Genomic DNA, 19,414 nt, shown 5'->3' with positions numbered 1-19,414 from the left:
GAATGTATGTGGCAGCAGCAATTGACCTGTATGCAAAGAGATCACCTCTCCATGCTGCTGTCTAGTTCCTACAGGTTTTGTTCAGAAGCTTGCCAGAATGGGATTTACCTAAGGAAAAGTGCATGGTCCCTAGCCGTCAGGGGAGGAGTGGTCTACATGAGAGGAACTCTTGGATTCACTGGCTGCAATGCATCCTTTCCAGGCCCTGGCTGGGGAAGGTGAGCCTGGCAGATCCTTATGCTACTACAAAAACATGGATCCACGCAGGAGGACAACCTAGGAAATCAGAGCAAAATTGAGAATGGGCACCCGCCTCCCTATGCCCCTTGAAAGGAGATCCACTATACTGAAGCTGATAATGAGACATGGTGAATTTGAGGTGGAAAACAGAATAGGGGTAATTGGAAGGGTAACTGGAGCAGGGAACCAAAACCATCTTATGGCTTATCTAGATGAACAGTTAGGGCATGACAAGCTGAGATGCAAACGTACAGTGCGCTAGCCTGCTACCACTAACTGTTCATGTGGACCCAGCTACTGCACCCTAAAAGCTCCCTAGTGTGCATGGACGTACTCCTGTTTCAAAGCAGCGTAGGTCAATGTGAACCTGGGAACTTTTAGTACATGGTAGCAGGATCCACATGGACTGTTAGTGACTGTGGATTTACACCCCAGCTTGCTGTGCACTAATTATTCATCTAGACAAGCTCTAAGAGCAGAAGACTTAGCCCATTTATTGCGAAGCAGAATGACTCAGTCTCTCCAGCAGGCAGTGCAAGAGAGTGATATTGGGAATGAAGCCCAGGTGCCTGAACATGGAATTGCAAACTATTACTCCGGGCCTTTTTCTTCTTCATTTTGTACTTAAATGGTTTAACCTATATTTACTACAGTCCTATCGATCACCATTCAACGTAACCATTTTCCTGCCATTGCAAGGGCCCTGGGCACTGGTGCACCTCAGTCCCTCCTATTGTCTGCCCGTGGTACATAACAGTCTAGTCTCCTGAGTGCTGGGATTCTTTAGTCTAATTTTATTGGTTGGGTTTAGGGTGCGGGTGCTAGGTGGCGCTGGTGGCCTGTCATATACAGGTGACAGGTTTCAGAGTAACGGCTGTGTTAGTCTGTATTCGCAAAAAGAAAAGGAGTACTTGTGGCACCTTAGAGACTAACCAAATAAACTGGTTAGTCTCTAAGGTGCCACAAGTACTCCTTTTCTATATACAGGTGGTCAGACTAGCCAATCTGGTGCTCCCTTCTAGCCTTAAACTCTATGGCTCATCATAGTATCTGGCCTTTGAACCCTTTAGATTGAGACAGCACATGGTTACAAAGAGACTCTCCATGAAGTCTGTGAATAGAATTTTAAATTGCATTAAAAGAGAAGAGAAATGGTTATTCACTGTAACGGTGGCTCTTCAAGATGTGATGCAGACGTGTATTCCACTTAGGTGGGTGCATGCCCACTGCACAGGAGCTGGAGAATTTTGTTTGTTTCTTCTTTGAGTAGATGCAGTCATGTATTCCACTTAGGTGACCCACAATCAGTACCCACAGCGGTCGAGCTTGGAGACTACTTAAACAAAGGACTGGAAAGCTGCATTCCCAAAGTTTGCATCTGCTCTGGATGCCACTGTAGTAATGCCATAATGGTTCCTAACCGTATGTACGGATGACCACGTGGCAGCCCTGCAAATGTCCAATATTGGAGACATCACTTAAGAATAACATTGATGTAGCTTGCACTCTTGTAGAATGAGCTTACACCCACCGAAGGGCAGGGTCGAAGCTATTTCACATGCTGCCTTAATAAAGGGTGTTATCCACTTAGTAATCGTCTGGAGAGACTGCCTCTCCCTTCATACCATCCACATACAAGATAAACAGATGAGGCAAAGCACAAAAAAGGTAATCCTGTCCAGGAAGAAAGCTAGACATCATCTGACATCTAACCTCCGAAGGCGCTGCTTCTCAGGGGACAAATGTGGCTTAGAAAAGAACACAGGCAACTATACCGCCTGGTTCAAATGACAGAGACCACTTTAGACACAAATTTTGGGTGCGGCCGCAATGTCACTGCATCTTTGGAGAGCTGCATATAAGGAGGCGTTGCCATCAAAGCTTGCAACCCACAGACTCTCCTTGAGGATGTTCTCACCATCAGGAATGCAGTTTTTTTGACACAAGAGAGGAAAGGGTCAAGATGCCAGAGGCTCCAATGGAGGTCCCATCAGAGCTGCTAAGACCATGTTAAAGTCCCACAAAGGAACCAGTACCCGAACTGGCAGATGGAGATGAAGAATTTCTTTTAAGGGTATGTCTACACTACGAAATTAGGTCCATTTTATAGAAGTCGATTTTTAGAACTCGATTTTATACAGTCGATTGCGTATGTCCACACTAAGCGCATTAAGTCGGCGGAGTGCATCCTCACTACCGTGGCTAGTATCGACTTACAGAGCAGTGCACTGTGGGTAGCTATCCCACAGTTCCCACAGTCTCCACTGCCCATTGGAATTCTGGGTTAAGCTCTCAATGCCTGATGGGGCAAAAACATTGTTGCGGGTGGTTTTAGCTACATGTCGTCAGTCGCCCCTCCCTCTGTGAAAGCAACCGCAGACAATCGTTTCGTGCCTTTTTTCCTCGGTTACCGGTGCAGACGCCATACCACGGCAAGCATGGAGACCGCTCAGCTCACCGTCAACGCTGCTGTTGTGGGCAAGTCTACTGTGGGGGCTGCTGTGATCCAAGTAGCCAGTGGAATCACTGATGTTCTGTTATGAAAGGTAGTGACTCTGGGAAACGTGCGGGCCTTTTTAGATTTTAGGTGCATCATATTCCTGTCCTTTGTTGCTGGTGAAGAAGTCTTGCAGCCGTATTTTCCAGTCCGGTTGGCGCTGTAACACCTCGTAGCACTTCTGTGGTTGACACATGTAACAGCTCCAGGGCTCTTGCTCTTTTGCCTTGGCCGAGGTACCTTGCCCTACCAGGACCTCAAAGCATTCGACACAGAAGCACCTGCAGTACCTGGCATTGCTACACAGCAGCAGCTCCTGGGTGCCTTCGCAGCACACAGTGGAGTAGGACTGCTAGCCATCCTCGTCCATGGTGTGTGGCTTCACAGCTTCCGCTGCAACTCTGCTCTCCTGTAACTCTGCAGCAGACGGTGCCGTCCTCGTCAGACATGTAGCTTGGCCGGGGGTTCTGGGAACGTCTTCCCTGCCCGGCTCCTAGCAACCTCCAGGGCATTGTGTACGGCTCCACTGCTTCCACTGCAACTCTGCTCTCCTGCGAGCTACAGGCATCTGCCTCAGGCTGCTCTCCCAGCCGGCAGCACCACATGGTCGCACCTATCTCAGCCTACCCCTTACTCCCATGGCTCATGAAGCCTGGACAGTAGTAAGGAGCAGTTCAACTATAGGCTGAGCAAGTGCAGAATGGTGGTAGAATGTGCCTTTGGACGTTTAAAAGCTCGCTGGTACTGTTGGTCAGACCTCAGCGCATCCAACATTCCCATTGTTATTGCTGCTTGCTGTGTGCTCCACAATATCTGTGAGAGTAAGGGGGAGACATTTATGGCGGGGTGGGAGGTTGAGGCAAATAGCTTGGTGTCCGATTTTGAGCAGCCAGACACCAGGGCGATTAGAAGAGCACAGCAAGGCACGCTGCGCATCAGAGAGGCTTTGAAAACCAGTTTCATGACTGGCCAGGCTTCAGTGTGACAGTTGTGTGTGTTTCTCCTTGATGCAAACCAGCCCCCTTCGTTGATTTTAATTCCCTGTAAGCTAACCACCCTCCCCCATTCAAAATAAAGTAACTATTGTTTTGAAACCATGCATTCTTTCTTTATTAATTAAAAAAAAAAAGATAACGGACAAGGTAGCCTGGGTGGGGTGGGGGAGGAGGGAAGGACAAGGCCACGTTGGTTATTGTAGCCAAACTAAAAATCAAACTGTTTGAATGACAGCCTTCTGTTGCTTGGGCCATCCTCTGGAGTGGAGTGGCTGGGTGCCCAGAGCCTCCCCCTGCGCATTCTTGGGAGTCTGGGTGAGGAGGCTATGGAACATGGGGAGGAGGGTAGGCGTTATACAGTGAATGCAGCTGGGGTCTGTGCTCTTGTTGGCTTTCCTGCAGCTCCAACAGATGCTTCATCATGTCCATTTGCTTCCCCAACAGACGCTTCATCATGTCCATTTGCTCCCCCATTAGCCTTAGCATCGCATCCTGCCTCCGCTCTTCGTACTCATTTAATTCTTTCCTGGCCTCTGCCACTGAATGCCTCTATGCATTAAGCTGTGCCCTATCAGTGTGGGAGGACTGCATGAGCTCGGAAAAAATGTCATCGCGAGTGCGTTTTTTCCACCTTCTAATCTGTGATAACCTCAGGGACGGAGATGATAGGGGGAGAGTAGAAACATTCTATGCTCTACGATTCTGAGGGGACTGCATGGTCACCTGTGCGGCTGAGTTTGCCACGCTGACCAAACAGGAAATGAAATTCAAAAGTTCCCGGGGCTTTTCCTGTGTACCTGGCTAGTGCATTCGAGTTCAAAGTGCTGTCCAGAGCGGTCACAATGGAGCGCTGAGGGAGAGGCTGAGGGAACTGGGATTGTTTAGTCTGCGGAAGAGAAGAATGAGGGGGGATTTGATAGCTGCTTTCAACTCCCTAAAAGGCGGTTCCAAAGAGGATGGATCTAGACTGTTCTCAGTGGTAGCAGATGACAGAACGAGGAGTAATAGTCTCAAGTTGCAATGGGGGAGGTTTAGGTTGGATATTAGGAAAAACTTTTTCACTAGGAGGGTGGTGAAACACTGGAATGCGTTACCTAGGGAGGTGGTGGAATCTCCTTCCTTAGAAGTTTTTAAGGTCAGGCTTGACAAAGCCCTGGCTGGGATGATTTAGTTGGGGATTGGTCCTGCTTTGAGCAGGGGGTTCGACTAGATGACCTCCTGAGGTCCCTTCCAGCCCTGATATTCTACGATTCTATAGCTCCCGGAGGCCAATACTGCTGATTTGCGTCCGCACTACCCCAAATTCGACCCAGCAAGGTCAATTTTAGTGCTACACCCCTCGTTGGGGAGGAGTACAGAAGTCGATTTTAAGAGCCCTTTAGGTCGACGGAACGGGGTTGGTTGTGTGGACGAAGTCATTTTTAAATCGACCTAACGCGGCTAAATTCGACCTAACTCCGTAGTGTAGACCAGGGCTTAGAATCTTGCTACTCCAGCATTGGAAAATACTGATCTCCCACTAACGGACAGATGAAACACTGAGATCGCTGCTAGATGCACTTTCAACGAGCTAAGCATAAAGCCTGTTGACTGAAGATGCAGCAAGTACTCCAAGATGTCCTGGATGCAAGCCATTGTTAATTGAATTCTGCAAGCCAGTGACCACACTGAAAATGGCTTCCATTTTGCCGAATACTCCATTCTGGTAGAAGGCTTTCTACTATTGAGTATGATGAGCTGAACAGCCACTGCACTTCTTCCTCATTCAACCACAGGGCAGCCATGCAGGGAGATGAGAGTGGGATGCGAAGTAACACTGTGATTCTGTGTGAACAGGTCAGGATGGGGAGGCTGAATCGACAACGCAAGAAGGTAAAAAGAAACACCACCACCACCGCGTTGGCCACGCCAGGGCAATGAGGATGAGCTTGGCCCAATCCACTTTCAACTTGAGGATGACCCGTGGAACAATGAGGATCAGAGGAAAAGCACATAGGAGCGTCAACTGGCAGCTGAGATAGAAGACATTGGTCAGGGAGCGCAGACTAAGCCCTCTCCCCCCTCCCCCCCGAGAACAGAAGAGCTAGCATTTTCTCTTGTCCCTTGTAGCAAACAGGTTGATCATTGGGATGCTCCAAGCCACGAAAATGATTCGCAGAATGCTGGGCTTCAGGGACCACTCGTGACTCAGGGAAAAACTCCTGCCGAGATGGTCCATCAGGTGATTCTGGGCCCTGGGCAAGGGATCAGCTCCGGGAGAGATACTGCCCTCGATGCAGAACTGCCACAGCCTGATTGCCTCTTCATGGAGCACCCTGGAGTGTGCTCCCCCTTGCCTGTTCAAATAATACCTTGGGGTGGCATTGTTGTTAACTATGTGAACTGCTAAGCTGCTGATGTGGTCTAGAAAAGTGTGACAGGCATTGTGGATGGCCCAGTGCTTCAGCATATGGATATGCAGTGAAGCTTCCTGCTCCAACCACGGACTCTGAAACTTCAGTGACCTCAGATGTATTCCCCAACCCATGAGGGAGGCATCGGTGACCACAGTCTTGGTTGGTAAGGACCGGATTAAGGGAACTCTCTCATTCATTCCCCTGAGCTGTCCACCACTGTAAGGCGTCCAGGATTAGCAAAGGGAGGAGACCAACCTATCCAGGGGGTGAAGGATTGGACTGTAAACTGTCCTGAGCCACACTTCAAGAGGGCAAAGGTGCAGCCTGGAAAATTGAACCAAACTGCATTCATATTTAGTTGGGGATTGGTCCTGCTTTGAGCAGGGGGTTGGACTAGATGACCTCCTGAGGTCCCTTCCAACCCTGATATTCTATGATTCCCAAAAGCCTCAGGCACATGTGAACTGTCGTGTAAGGTTGAGACTACAGACTGAGACAAAAACTTGTAGAGGCTATTAGGGCCCCATGAACTCAATTTTCTGAGTGGGAACCAGTGTTGACTTCCCAGTGTTTAGGATGAGACCCAGACAGTTGAATAAGCACAGCATAAAGCATACATGAGAAAGAACCTCTTCTCTGGACCTGCTCCTTAGTAACCAGTGGTCCAGACACGGATTCCCTTCTTCTTGAGGTACGCTGTCCTTTTTTTTTTTTTTTTTTTTTTTTTTTTATAAAAACCTGGGGGACAGAAGACAGACAAAGTAAGGATGTTTACTGAAAACGGTGGTTCACTACGATGAGCCAGAAGACTCTTCTGTGGCTTGGGAGGATCACCACATGAAAATAAGCATCCTAAAGGTCCAGACCAGCAAACCAGTCATTCTGAGTCAATGAGGGGAGGACAGCCGATGGGGTGACGATTTGGAACCTCTCATATCTGATATATTTGTTGAGCCTGTGCAGGTAGCCCTAAAATCCTTGAAGGAGTGCACATTTTCATCAGGTTTGTCAAAAAAAAAAAAAAAAAAAAAAAAAAAAAAAAAAAGCACCCAACCATTGAAGAGCAAGTCCTCTATAGCCTGCTGCATGTTGGAAGCAACACCCAAATTTTCTAGCTAGGATGCGCTTTTCATAGGCACCACCAAGGCCTTCACTCTGCCTGAAGTATATGCTACAACAAGTACGGACTGCAGCGATGTCTTGGCTGCCAAGCGATGTTCGGTAATAAACCTCTGAAATTCCACCTTGGAGGCTTCGGGCAGCTGTTCTGTAAATTTAGACATAGTTATCCAATTTACAAAGTTGTATCTGGACAACAGTGCCAGCTGGTTTGCCATTCACATTTGTAGGGAAGAGGTAGTGTAGCTCTTTCTACCCATTAAGTCCATCCATTTAGAGTCTTTGTCCTTAATAGCAGACTTAAATCTGCCCTGCTAAGCTCTGTTGTTTGCTGAAGTTGCAACCAGGGAATTAGGGGCCAGTTGGGAGTAAAACACCTCAAATCCCTGCATTTGGACAAAGTAACATTTTTCCAAATGCTTTGCCATAGGTGGCACCAAAGCTGGTGTTCTCCAAAGAACATTTGCATGCTCCAGTAGCACATCATTAATGGGGAGAGCCACTTTCTCTGGGGCAAAAGGCTGCAGGGTGTTTATGGGTGTTCTCCTGCAGGAGCTCTACCTGGATGCCCAGGGAAGCAGTCACACATCACAAAAGGTCCTGGTAGGCCTTGAAATCCTCAGACACTGAAGGAGGAACCAGGCACTGCTGAGTTGTCCAGGGACAATGAAGAGGTCATTAGGTGCACCAATAACAGGTCTCAGTCCAGAACAGGTGGACCTGGATGGGGCAGCTCCAGAAGCTCCACAAGGGGAAGAACAACCGATGTCTGAGCTTGGGGCGGGTCAACAGTCCCAGCCACCGATATGCCCAGTGATCTCGTCTTAGAGCAGGATGAGGATAGCAACATCCGTGATCAAGGAGTGTTCCAAGGGGGCCATTGGGCACAAGGGTAAGGCATTGGTGGCAAGAAAGTCCTGGATACAGGTCAGGTGATGGAGAGCAGGAGGAGGAACCCAACCTGGATGTCAAGGAATCTGGAGTTTCAGGGGATAAAGGTGGAGCCAGCCTTGAACGTGCGAACAACTGGTTTGACTCATCTGTTGCCCACAGTGAGGAAGGGACCAGCGTTGATGGTGGAAATGGCACAGCCAGCACTGAATATGCCTTAGTCATCTCTGCTGCTGGGAGCAGTGTCAGTACCGAAGTCAGCAGTGGTACTGATGCGGCCAATGGTGCTGAGATGGAGAGCAGGGAAAGCTGCCACAATAATATCAGTGCTGCAAAGTGCAGCCGTGCAGAGGAGTCTCCTAGTGCTGAGGAGGTCCTTTGTGCTGAGCCTGGCAATGGCCTCACTTCCACAGTCTGCAGCAAGGGATTATCAAGATGCGGTGCCAACAGACCAGAAGGTTCAGAAGCCCATTCAGGCAGCAAGACTGAGGACGCCATAGTCCTTGTGAAGTCTTGGACCTCGGTATGGAAAGGCAGAGGAGGTCCACTGCCACCTGATATGTCACCGGTGCAGAAAAATAGCAGGTACTGGTATTGCCCTCACTGGTACTGGACTCAATGGACGCCCAAGAGCCGGAATCAGAGTCAACAATATTGGGTCTCCCACACCTCTACACAGTGTGGGAGAATAGTTGGAAGGACCTGCTCCATCCCGGATGCCGATAATAGCTGTACTCTTCATGGAGGAGAAAGAAGAGTCTCCACGAGAAAGGGAATGGTCTCGACTAGTCTTATAAGAACTTTTCATCAGTGTACTCAGTGGGGAGTGGGTTCTTCACCTCTTCAGAGAGGCGCCAGTTCCAGAGCACAAGCCAGTACCACTCACTGAGATCAATGGCAGCCTCCAATCCGATGGAGGCATGGTGGTGGCCTGCTCGAGAAGGTACAGCTTTAGGTGAAGATCTCTAGCCACTTGACTCCATTTTGTGAACAACTTACAATTCAAACACTACTCTGCGATGTGAGGCTTGCCTAAGCAGAGCAAGGACCTTGTGTGAGGGTCGTTGTTAGAAATCATCCCCACACACAACGGACAGTTTTGAACCCTGGTGAGGACATCACCAGGGAAAATAACTAACGCGAATACTAAGGATACTATCTATATACAACTAGAACAATTAAGTCAAAGCTAAAGGATTGTGAGGTTAAGCAACACACAGAGCTCCAACTCCAGCCATGGGCGGGAAGAAGGAACTGAGGAGAGGTGGTGCTACCTCAAATAGCCAGGGAAGGGCTATGGTCATGATGTGCAAGTGCCACCACTGCTAGGCAAAATTCTCCAGCTCCATTGTGCTGGGTGTGCACACACCTACATGGAATACATGGCTAAATCTACTCAAAGAAGAAACTAAAATTTCCTGGGGGGTTTTAAAAAGATTTTATGGGAATTTTAATACTCTGTACTTATATTTTCTAGGGTGAAAACATATTAACAATAGCATAAATAGCAGCAACCTCTGTCAATTGGGGGTTAATGATTTCACAGAGCAAAACAGACCGTTTTAAAAGAGTGATCTACAGCTGTTCTTTTCACATTTCTTAAACCATTAATGAACATAAAACAGTTTCTGTTGAACTGAAAATAAAGCCACCCTGACAGACTTTGGTTAGTGATATCATGTTTTTAATTATTTAGTGGCTGCTTCAGGCTGTTTTCAGATATGCTGCCTTGTTTCTGCTTTAGTGAAGCCGTTTTCCCTCTAGCTGCCATAGTACTCCTGGAAACCACAAAACCACTTCTTTGGAGGAGAGCTGAAGGATGTGGATTCATCAGAGAGCTCCTCTGTAGCTACTTCTTGCATGATGTCATTGCTTAGACTTGCATTCAAAATGTCTCTGGCTACACTGCAGGGCTCAATCCATATGGTAACACACTGTACTTAAGAGGAAACTCCTGGTTTTAATTTAACTCCAGAAAAATGTTTAATGGCTCAGACATTAAGTATCAGAAAGCACTGACATGAGAATCTGAAGGGAAGAATGATTGTTTTAAGTTTGTACATCTTAGTTAAAAATAGATTTCTAATTAATCATGTTACACTCTCTCCCCTCCCCCCCCCCCCCCGAGTACAGTGTTTGATTTATTATAGTGTTTGGTGGATCATTATCTTTATTTTTGTAGACAGTTTTGTATGTGGTAATTGTTAAAATTACATTAAAAACCTGTACAACTTAATTAAAATTTATATTATTAATGAAATAATAGATATTTGTCTTCAACATAAAATCAACCGCTGTGAGTGATATTAAAATCAAATGCATATTTAGGCTTGGAAGAATTCTATTTTTATTTCCATTCATAAGTGGGACAGATAATACCAATGTTTATTTTTAAGCAAAAAGAAAAGGAGTACTTGTGGCACCTTAGAGACTAACCAATTTATTTGAGCATGAGCTTTCGTGAGCTACAGCTCACTTCATCCGATGAAGTGAGCTGTAGCTCACGAAAGCTCATGCTCAAATAAATTGGTTAGTCTCTAAGGTGCCACAAGTACTCCTTTTCTTTTTGCGAATACAGACTAACACGGCTGTTACTCTGAAACCTATTTTTAAGCAGTTTTTTTTATTTTAATCTATTTAAATTTTCACAGTTTGGGAAATTATGCGGATGGGCAAACAATTATTTAATGAGAGTAGACACTGAGATTCAGAAAGATAAAGCTTTATAAACTTCTAAAACAAATTGTCAGCATCACATCAAAATACAAAAGTAAATATCCTTACACCCAGTTTTTAATATGCATTCACTAGTACATTTGTAATGAGCCTAATTCAAAAATCTAAATACTAAGATTTTGACTTTAATAAAAGTGGCTTTTTTCCTACTTTGCCTATCTGAAAATTTTCATAATTATACATGAACATATTTTTGTCAGTCTGTGTGTGTATGGTGAAATTGACATTTACCAATAATTACCAGTAAAAATGTAATCCTTCCAAGCCTACGCATATTCAGTCATTGCATTTTGGATTTAAACACCTTATGAGATGTTGAAGGGTGTTTTGTTTTGTTTTTCACTTTTGGGGTTATGGGGGACAGAAAATATTTAATGGCTCAGTAGTTTACTATGTATTGTGGAACCACAGATTGTGACTACTTAAGACACAGTACTGGGATAGAGAGGCATGCACTAGTTAGGATACCTTGAATAAATGCATTCTTGGCCGGTCACTGAACAAATTCCAGCACAGTTAATAAAGCAATACTAGGACTCTTACAGGCAGCTTTGTTACTGAGTGATGAAAAAGGACTTGTCTTCACTACGGGGGTAAGCCGACCTAAGTTACACTACTCCAGCTACTGGTTGACGTAGCTTAGTTTGACTTACCCCGGTGTCTTTATGGCACTGAGTCGAAGGGAGATGCTCTCCAGTCGACTTCCCTTATTCTTCTCTGAGAGCTGGAGTACCAGGGTCAATCGGAGAGCACTCTGCTATCGATTTAGCGGGTCTTCACTAGACCCACTAAATTTATCCCTGCTGCATCAATTGCAGCAGTGTCAATCTCCCCATAGTGGAGATCAGCCCACAACCTTTGTGGATAAGGGAAAGAAGAAAAGTGGGATGACAGTAAGATAGTCACTACCCCTTTTATCTTTGAAGTCTTGGGTTGAAATGTCATTTAGGACAAATGGGAAAGGTTCAATGGTCTCTCAGTGGGGCTCTTTTCAAACTCCCACACATTCTGGTATGGCTGACAGTTTTTGCTCATGACTGGAGTAACTGAGGGTGGTGCAGGTCAGGCTTCAGATGTACTGGTAAAACTGTAAGTGCAGAGCCAGATTCACCCCTTACACTATTTATAGCCAATGACACCAGCCTCTATATTAACAGCCAGATTCTGGCACCCTTGTTTACATTGAATAGTACGTTACTCCTCTTAAAATGTCATTGACTTCAAAAGACAAGGGGGAGAGACTTAAGTAGCCTTGCATTTTGAAGGATTCCAGACCCCTGGGTAAAGGATCACTCAACCCATCAATGAAATGTCATCACCTCTGACCTGTAACATAGTTGCTGTTTCACAAGAGCTTATGGTGGCAAGTGGAGAATAAACACTACAGGTGCGGAGGAAAAGGGAACCTTTTTGTATTAGCTGGTTCAGTGCCAAGTGAAAAGATGGAACATTTTCTGATCAGCTCCAACCCTAACAATACTGCAAAATTGATTTTGAAACAAATGCAAAACCTGAGTGAACTATGCTAGGATAACATCTTCTATTAGGTTTCTCCTGACATCAGGTTTTTTAGCAGAGTGTTTGTTTGGTTCCGGGATGAAGGTGACATTTGTTATGAGTTTTAAAAATTATTATTATTTATTAAATAAAGTTAGAGAAAATATTCAGGCATTCAAAAGTTTACATGTTCCACCAAGTCTGATGTGTTTCACTTTAATTTTTCTAAGCTTTAGCTCTTATCCTGATATCCTGGGTTCTTTCACTTTCAGGGAATTTATCTGCTGTTTTGTTTTGATCCAAATAAATGCAGTTGAGCATATGACTGCAAGTAGCAAAGAACAATAAGGTCCATCTTTTTTGTTCCCTCTGCTCCTCTGATGGAGAAGTAGGGATTCCAGTGCAATTACACCGCACACACAATTACACATCATGATTGGAGTTAAACTGGTTAGAGCGGGATCAGTTATAGTACTAGTAGGAAAGGTTAAGGAAATAAAAAGTCTACTATAGAGACAGCCATTGCTTTCGCGTCACACAACAGAGTGGGATTACTTTTCAAGAACAGAAGCTAGAGTTGGGTAGAATGCTGTATAACTGAAATGTATCTACTCTATAACCTCTAGTGAAATTGTGCCTGGAGGATCACACAGTGACTTTGCAGACCTCTTCCTTTTCTCACCCCAGGAATGGCATTGCTTCTCATGGGAAAGGCCTCGGCCGCCCCAACAAGACAGTGCTAGCTCTAAGGTTAAGTATCACTGATACACATTTTGATCTAATTGAAGAACGCAGTTTTGTGGGAACAATGTTGTTCTTTGGTACATCAAAATAAACTCATTCATCTTCAGATTCTTTAAGTCTGTTTCAACAGAACTTCAGGGCCTTCCTGATATTAAAAAAGTCATGCTACCTCAACTTTATCAGAGGAAAAGAGCACTGGGATGGGAGATTATTATATGTTTAAAGGGACACTTTACACAGATTGATAGGGAGGTTTACACAGAGTCCACAACACTAGAGAAAAGATCCCGGGTCTCACTATAACTGTGCTTGGGGCAGGCCAGAAGGAAAAATAGTGGCTTCAGATCACATTGATTCCTCCTGATCTTGGTTTGTCCTGGTGCCGGTCCAGTTCGCCGGTGAAACAAAGGAATTCAGGGCTGCTATAAATTACACTCAGCTGCCCACAACCCCAAGTAGTTGTTTCGGCAGCTGAAGACTGCTGGAGCACCCTGGCCATACCCCTATGCCAAGGGCCAGGAGCAGGGGTGAAGTAGAGTAGCCCTTAGGCAAGGGGAATCCTGAGGGGTCTGGTTAAGCAGGTTTCCTGACACATTTGCATCACTGGAATAGAGCAGCTGGAGTACAGAGGAGACCTAGATCTGTCTTCAAGGTAGGAGCAGTCTGTTTAACAGGAGACTTAATTCTGAATATGGGCCAGAAAAACTGTTTGGAAAGGGGTGCTGGCCTCTTATGTACCCCTTACTGGCTCCTGAGGTGTAATAGACCTGACACCCTGCATGAGCTATGTCCTCACTGAAACCTTGATGGAAAAATCCAGGATTGAATTGTAAGGATGTTTTATAATCTTAAAGAATCTCTCTAACACCAGAAAGAAAAGGAGTACTTGTGGCACCTTAGAGACTAACCAATTTATTTGAGCATAAGCTTTCGTGAGCTACAGCTCCCTTTATGACTTAGCCACTCCAATGAAGTGAGCTGTAGCTCACGAAAGCTTATGCTCAAATAAATTGGTTAGCCTCTAAGGTGCCACAAGTACTCCTTTTCTTTTTGCGAATACAGACTAACATGGCTGCTACTCTGAAATCTAACACCAGAAGTAGAATTACTTCAGACCCAGACCTGTAATATGAGAGAGATGTAGATGACCTGTATTTTAAGACTGTTTCAATCATTAGTGATATCTTCATTTTAGCAGTTAGGATTCCTTTGACATTCCCTGAACAAATGTATCTGCAAACATATCTGCAAATATTTGAAACTCAACACTACAACCCTCCACAATTCTTTGGGAGCACAAACCAAAGTGTGCCATGGGACCTTCTTCCCATCACATCATAGATGCATAGTTCTGTGTATTATAAAACACGCAAGTACTTTTTTTTGTCCAAAGAAGAACTGTGGATGAATTCTGACCTCTATACCTATGAGAAACACACTTATGTGAATGTTAAGGGTGGACAACCTTGACTATTTCCCTGTAATATTACTTCAGTTTATAGCACACGCCTCCTTATAAATCAACTTCTAAAATCCTTGCCACTTCAATTACAGGATTCGGTTTCTGGGTTGGATATGATTATGTGACAAGGGCAAAGCAAGAACGAACCAAGGGCAAAAGACAAAGTTAGCCTGGGAGAAACATTCACAGGGTGGTTCTGCAACAGAACAAAAAAATTCTCCCCTCTGAAATGATCTTTACCTGCTAATGTGAAGAGTAGACTTACCGCTGGGTTTTCTCATTGATGGTGTTAACTCCCTGAAGATCTGAAAGGGGCGTTCTTGGGCTTTTCCGGGTAATACCTATGGAAGCATATCAACAAGAGTTTTTACATCCCTCTTCACAACGAGAAAATTAGAGCAGCAACAGCTTTTTGTTGGCTGCAAATGAAAAAGAGCAATATGTATTTGTCATGGCACATGCTGGGTATACAAAGTAAGGGGTTTATGAAGGAGCCATGGCTGCTGAAATATCAACTGACTACTAACGTCTATCATGTTCTTTGACAAGGAGACATAACTTACTAGCAATTCTGCTTGCTCTAGTCTGCCTCTTCCCCCAGCACCCGCCAATACAGCATGTGAACAATTTGTCAATGGTGTACTTTCCACTATTAGAAAGCAAGATGGGAGGAAAACTACCAATCAGTCACGACGGATATAAAGATATCAGTTTACCTGCATCCTGTCAGTCAAAACACTTCAAAGCAGTAACATGAAAAATATAGAAATATAATAGTCAATCACTCCATCAAGAAGGGAATTGGTTGGGATAGAGAGAGAGAAATAGCTAGATTACTACAATTACCAATAATTGTTTCTTGTTGTATGCCACTGCTTCTTCCCCTGCCTAACAAATGAATATACACTGACATAGTAAGCAGTATGCTGTTGGGGGTAATCTTATCTTCTGCCAAAATGGAATCCTCTGAAACTTATAGGTTCAATTTTCAAGGCCTGATAAATGTGTGAGGAGAGTATGTTGTAACAGCTTTGTAGATTTTAATGGCAGATGGTTCAGCTGTGTCTGCCCAAGAAGTGGAAATGTTTTGGGTGCAACGAAATTAACAGAAATAAAGGAAAGATATAACTGTTTGCAGGCAATGAAACATTGTTTGTATCCATCCAGCAACTGATATTTAGAGAATTTACAACCTTTTCATCTGATCATGAAAACATGTAATTTCTTAGCTGTCTAAAATCTTGTGTGAACCAAGAAATTTTTTAGAATACACGTAACATCCAGCAAGTGTATATTCCTTTGCCCTGAATTCTCCAAAATGATGGGGAGGGGAATGGGAAATTCTAGGAAAAAAGGAAGTCGAAATTGTCTTTTGTAATAAAACATAGGAGGAAATGCAACACTACCTTCTCTTTAAAAAAAAAAAAAAAAGTGTTAGTCTGGGGTCAGTGGAATGAAGTCTCATACTCCCTGGCTGGCCGAGATAACAATCATACTAAATATGTCCTCTTAAAAGGTGAGCATGTGGAAGGAATACTTCTCCTATGAGAGAGAGGGGGAAACTTGTTAAAACCTGTAGCAGCATACCACATTCGAGGCCAGTTAGGGAAGCCTGTATAGCTTTTACTTTGGGCTTTGCAAAAGAAACGACCTAAGTAACAAGCTCTGAGATCCTACCTCACAGATCCTGATGGAGCCAATATAGCTATGTTAAAAGAGTTCTGGGACCCTCAAGGGGCTGACTTGGAGGTTCTAATTAAAGCCAACCCATAGACATTTTAAAACGTACTGACGTGTAACAATGTCCTCCTGTAATCCTCTTGGAACACTTTTTTTTTTTTTTTTTTAAACAATCCAAATCTGATTGTTAGTCTTTGAAGTCGATAGCCTCCAACGTTCCTCAGGTCACAACTGCGCTGGTGCACCCCACTCTCAGATACGTTCAGCCTCTCAGTTTGAGGCTCTCAGAATTGGCAAAGGGGGGACTTTGATGGAACATATCCAGCCACTCTGGATACATGCAAAACTGTCCTGCAGTTAGGTCTACAGGTTGAGAACAACGATCACCTCAGAAACTAATTTTTGTCTACTCCCATAGTTTTCACAGAATCAAGTGAATAAAAGGAAAAAGGAGATGACACTGTTCCCAAATTCCTTCATGTCCCACAAAACATATCATCTCTAATTCCTCTTGGACTGAATGTCTGGAAGGAAAAGCATGAGAGAGAGACCTTCTGGGACAAAAGAAAGTCCTATGATAAAATGAAGAGATCAGCTAGGTTGGCAGGGGTGGCAGGTTTGTATAATTTTTGGTGGTGCCCAGAACGGGTCCAAGTCCTGCCCCGCCCTGCACCCCACCTGCCTTGTAGCCGATATATTTTTTTTGTAATGTAAAAATGGACTGGAAACAGTAAGTGTTTAACAGTTTCCCTATATTGCACAGTGTGTGTGTGTGTGTGTGTGTGTGTGTGTGTTTGTGTGTGTGGGGAAACGAAGGCTCTGGGGTGGGGCCGGGGATGAGGGGTTTGGGATGTGGGAGGGGCTCAGGGCTAGGGTAGGGGGTTGGGCTGTGGGGTGAGGCCAGGGACGAGGGGATTACGGTGCAGGAGGGGGCTCAGGGCTGGAGCAGAAGGTTGGGGTGCAGGGGGGGTAAAGGCTCTGGGGATGAGGAGTTTGGCTTAAGGCCAGCAAGGGAGCGCAGCGTAGAGCTGCAGGGCAGCCGCCCAGGGCGCAGGCAGGGGCACTCCGGGGGGGATGCACCGGGGTGGCAGGCGGGGCCGGGGGATGCTCCGGGGGAGGCGCACAGGGTGGCAGGCGGGGCCAGGGGAGAGACCCAGCCCCGAACATTGGTGGAGCCAGACCCCCAGCCCCTGAATTTGCTGGAGCACGGTGGCACCACCATATAACTCACTGCCCCTGTAGGGTGGTGCTGGTCAAAAGAAAAACTTCCACTTACAAACTGATGTACAGCCAAAGGGGTCAGATCTGGGATGTTTGGGGGGCATTTTCAGATTTCAGAAAGCTGCATATTGGCTTTCATCAGATCTTCTCGAAAGAGTTTAATTCCTGTGAAGAAGAAAGCAGCCAACTTGATTTTTAAATGTGGTTTGGTATTCCATCAAAGACACTGATGCTGTCAATGCCATTTACTGCACTGCAAATCAGGAACTATCACGTGATATCTCCCAAAAGACAGGAAGTGAACTGGGTGGAGACTAAAAATGTGCAGATAACTTAGATACTGATTTAGGTCAGTGGCTACTTATTTGGGAATCTTCTCAGATCTACGTTCTGTGCCTGGGCACAAAACCAGAATGGGTAGCCAGTTTGCAAGCCCCTTAGATAGCTAAATCAGCCCTCTTGTTAGTGCAGCTTATGTGTAACCCAAGGAAACAGAACAATGTTCATAAGGAGGGCAAAGAGAGAACATGGATGGAAGTGTTAACTTTGATGACTCACCTGAAGAGAAACAAAGTGAGTGAGGTAATAGCCTTTTTGGACGAACTTCTGTGGGATAGTCAATCTCCAAAGTAGGGGGAAAACTGCAGGAAGCTGGTTGATTGCTGCCCTCATCTGAAGTGTCAAACTGCTTCTTAGAACAGGGGTCTGACTGAGTAGAAGAAGGGATGGGCAGTCCTCATTTTTGCTGTTTGACTCATCTCCTGAAGGACTCCTGAGGCCTGGGAAAGGTGTGCTGATAGCACAGGAATGGCCCAGATCTTTGAGCAGTTTGTATTCTACAAAATTGTCTTTTCATTGAGGCACATAGATTCTCAGTGACCCAGGGTTGCTCTGGAGAGAGAAGTCCTTATGCTCACTGAAGACCTTGGGTCCTTCAAAAGGGAGATCCTCCACCATGTTCTGTACTTCTCCAGGAAGACCCAAGGACTGGAGCCAGGATGCTGTCCTCATGACCACTGGTGTGACCATGGATCTGGAGGCTGTGTCAGCAGAATCTAGGGCAGGTTGGTGGGAGGTTTTTGGAACTAACTTGGTCTCTGTGATGATGGACTGAAACTTCTCTCTCTGGTCTTGTGAGAGATGTTCAGTTAAGTGTGTAAATGTTGAGTATGTGGTAAAGATGTATTTTGCCATCAAGGCCTTTTAATTTGCAATAAGAAATTGAAGAGCAGCTGATGAGTAGCTGTTTCTGCCCAATAAGTCCAGCCTCTTGGATTCCTTGTCTATTGAAGAGGGTCTAGATCAAGTCTGATGGCTCCTTTCAATGGCTGTACCCACCATTAAGGAATTAGAGATAGGATGGGAAAAAAAGTGGTCCATTCCCTTTGGCAGGATGTAGTACTTTTTATCAGATCTCTTACAGGGTGGGTGGCATTGTGGCCAGTGTTTGCCACAGTTTATGTGCAGGGATAGCAATGCCTCTTTACTGGGTAAAGCAATTTTTTCTTTTGGATTGATATTCAAACTGTCCACCAAAGAATGTTGTGACTCTTGGAGTTCCTCTAGCGGGATCTGGAGAAAGTTTATCAGCCTCTTCATGAGGTTCTGGAATGTCTTGAAATCATCAGCATAGGAGGGTGGTAGGCATTACTACCTCATCTGGAGATGAAGTGGACTTAACTGAAGGAGGTGAGATCTCCTCAGGTTGAGGTTCTGGCTCCTACTGTGCATTGCCCAGTACCGAAGAAGGGCAGAGTACTGGGGGACGGACAATTGGTGACACTGAATGGGACGATACCTGTAATATCTTCTTGGTATCCTATAGAACTGGTCACCAAAATGGCCCCCGGGATCCCAGTAATCACTCTGAGGAGGAGAACTAGGGAAGGGTCCACAATGATAGTGCTAGTCTCTGTGGTGCCCGGTAGGTTCTCTA

At 45.3% G+C, this 19,414-nt stretch overlaps 1 protein-coding gene across 13 annotated transcripts in view; it reads right to left on the bottom strand.

Annotated features, from left to right (window-relative positions):
• MYO9A (myosin IXA) overlaps positions 1–19,414 on the bottom strand; it is a 465,931-nt gene that overhangs the window by 77,385 nt on the left and 369,132 nt on the right. For all 13 annotated transcript variants that reach the window (XM_074965918.1, XM_074965921.1, XM_074965919.1 and 10 more), the window contains one exon: positions 14,843–14,918. In XM_074965918.1, the coding sequence (XP_074822019.1) occupies positions 14,843–14,918 (76 nt within the window). The remainder of the gene's footprint in view (positions 1–14,842; positions 14,919–19,414) is intronic.

This window comes from Natator depressus, chromosome 10 (genome assembly GCF_965152275.1).
Source record: "Natator depressus isolate rNatDep1 chromosome 10, rNatDep2.hap1, whole genome shotgun sequence".
In the NCBI taxonomy this organism is placed as follows: Eukaryota; Metazoa; Chordata; order Testudines; family Cheloniidae; genus Natator; species Natator depressus.
The sequence above is the reverse complement of the archived record's forward strand: the minus strand, read 5'-3'. Positions and strand labels throughout refer to the sequence as shown.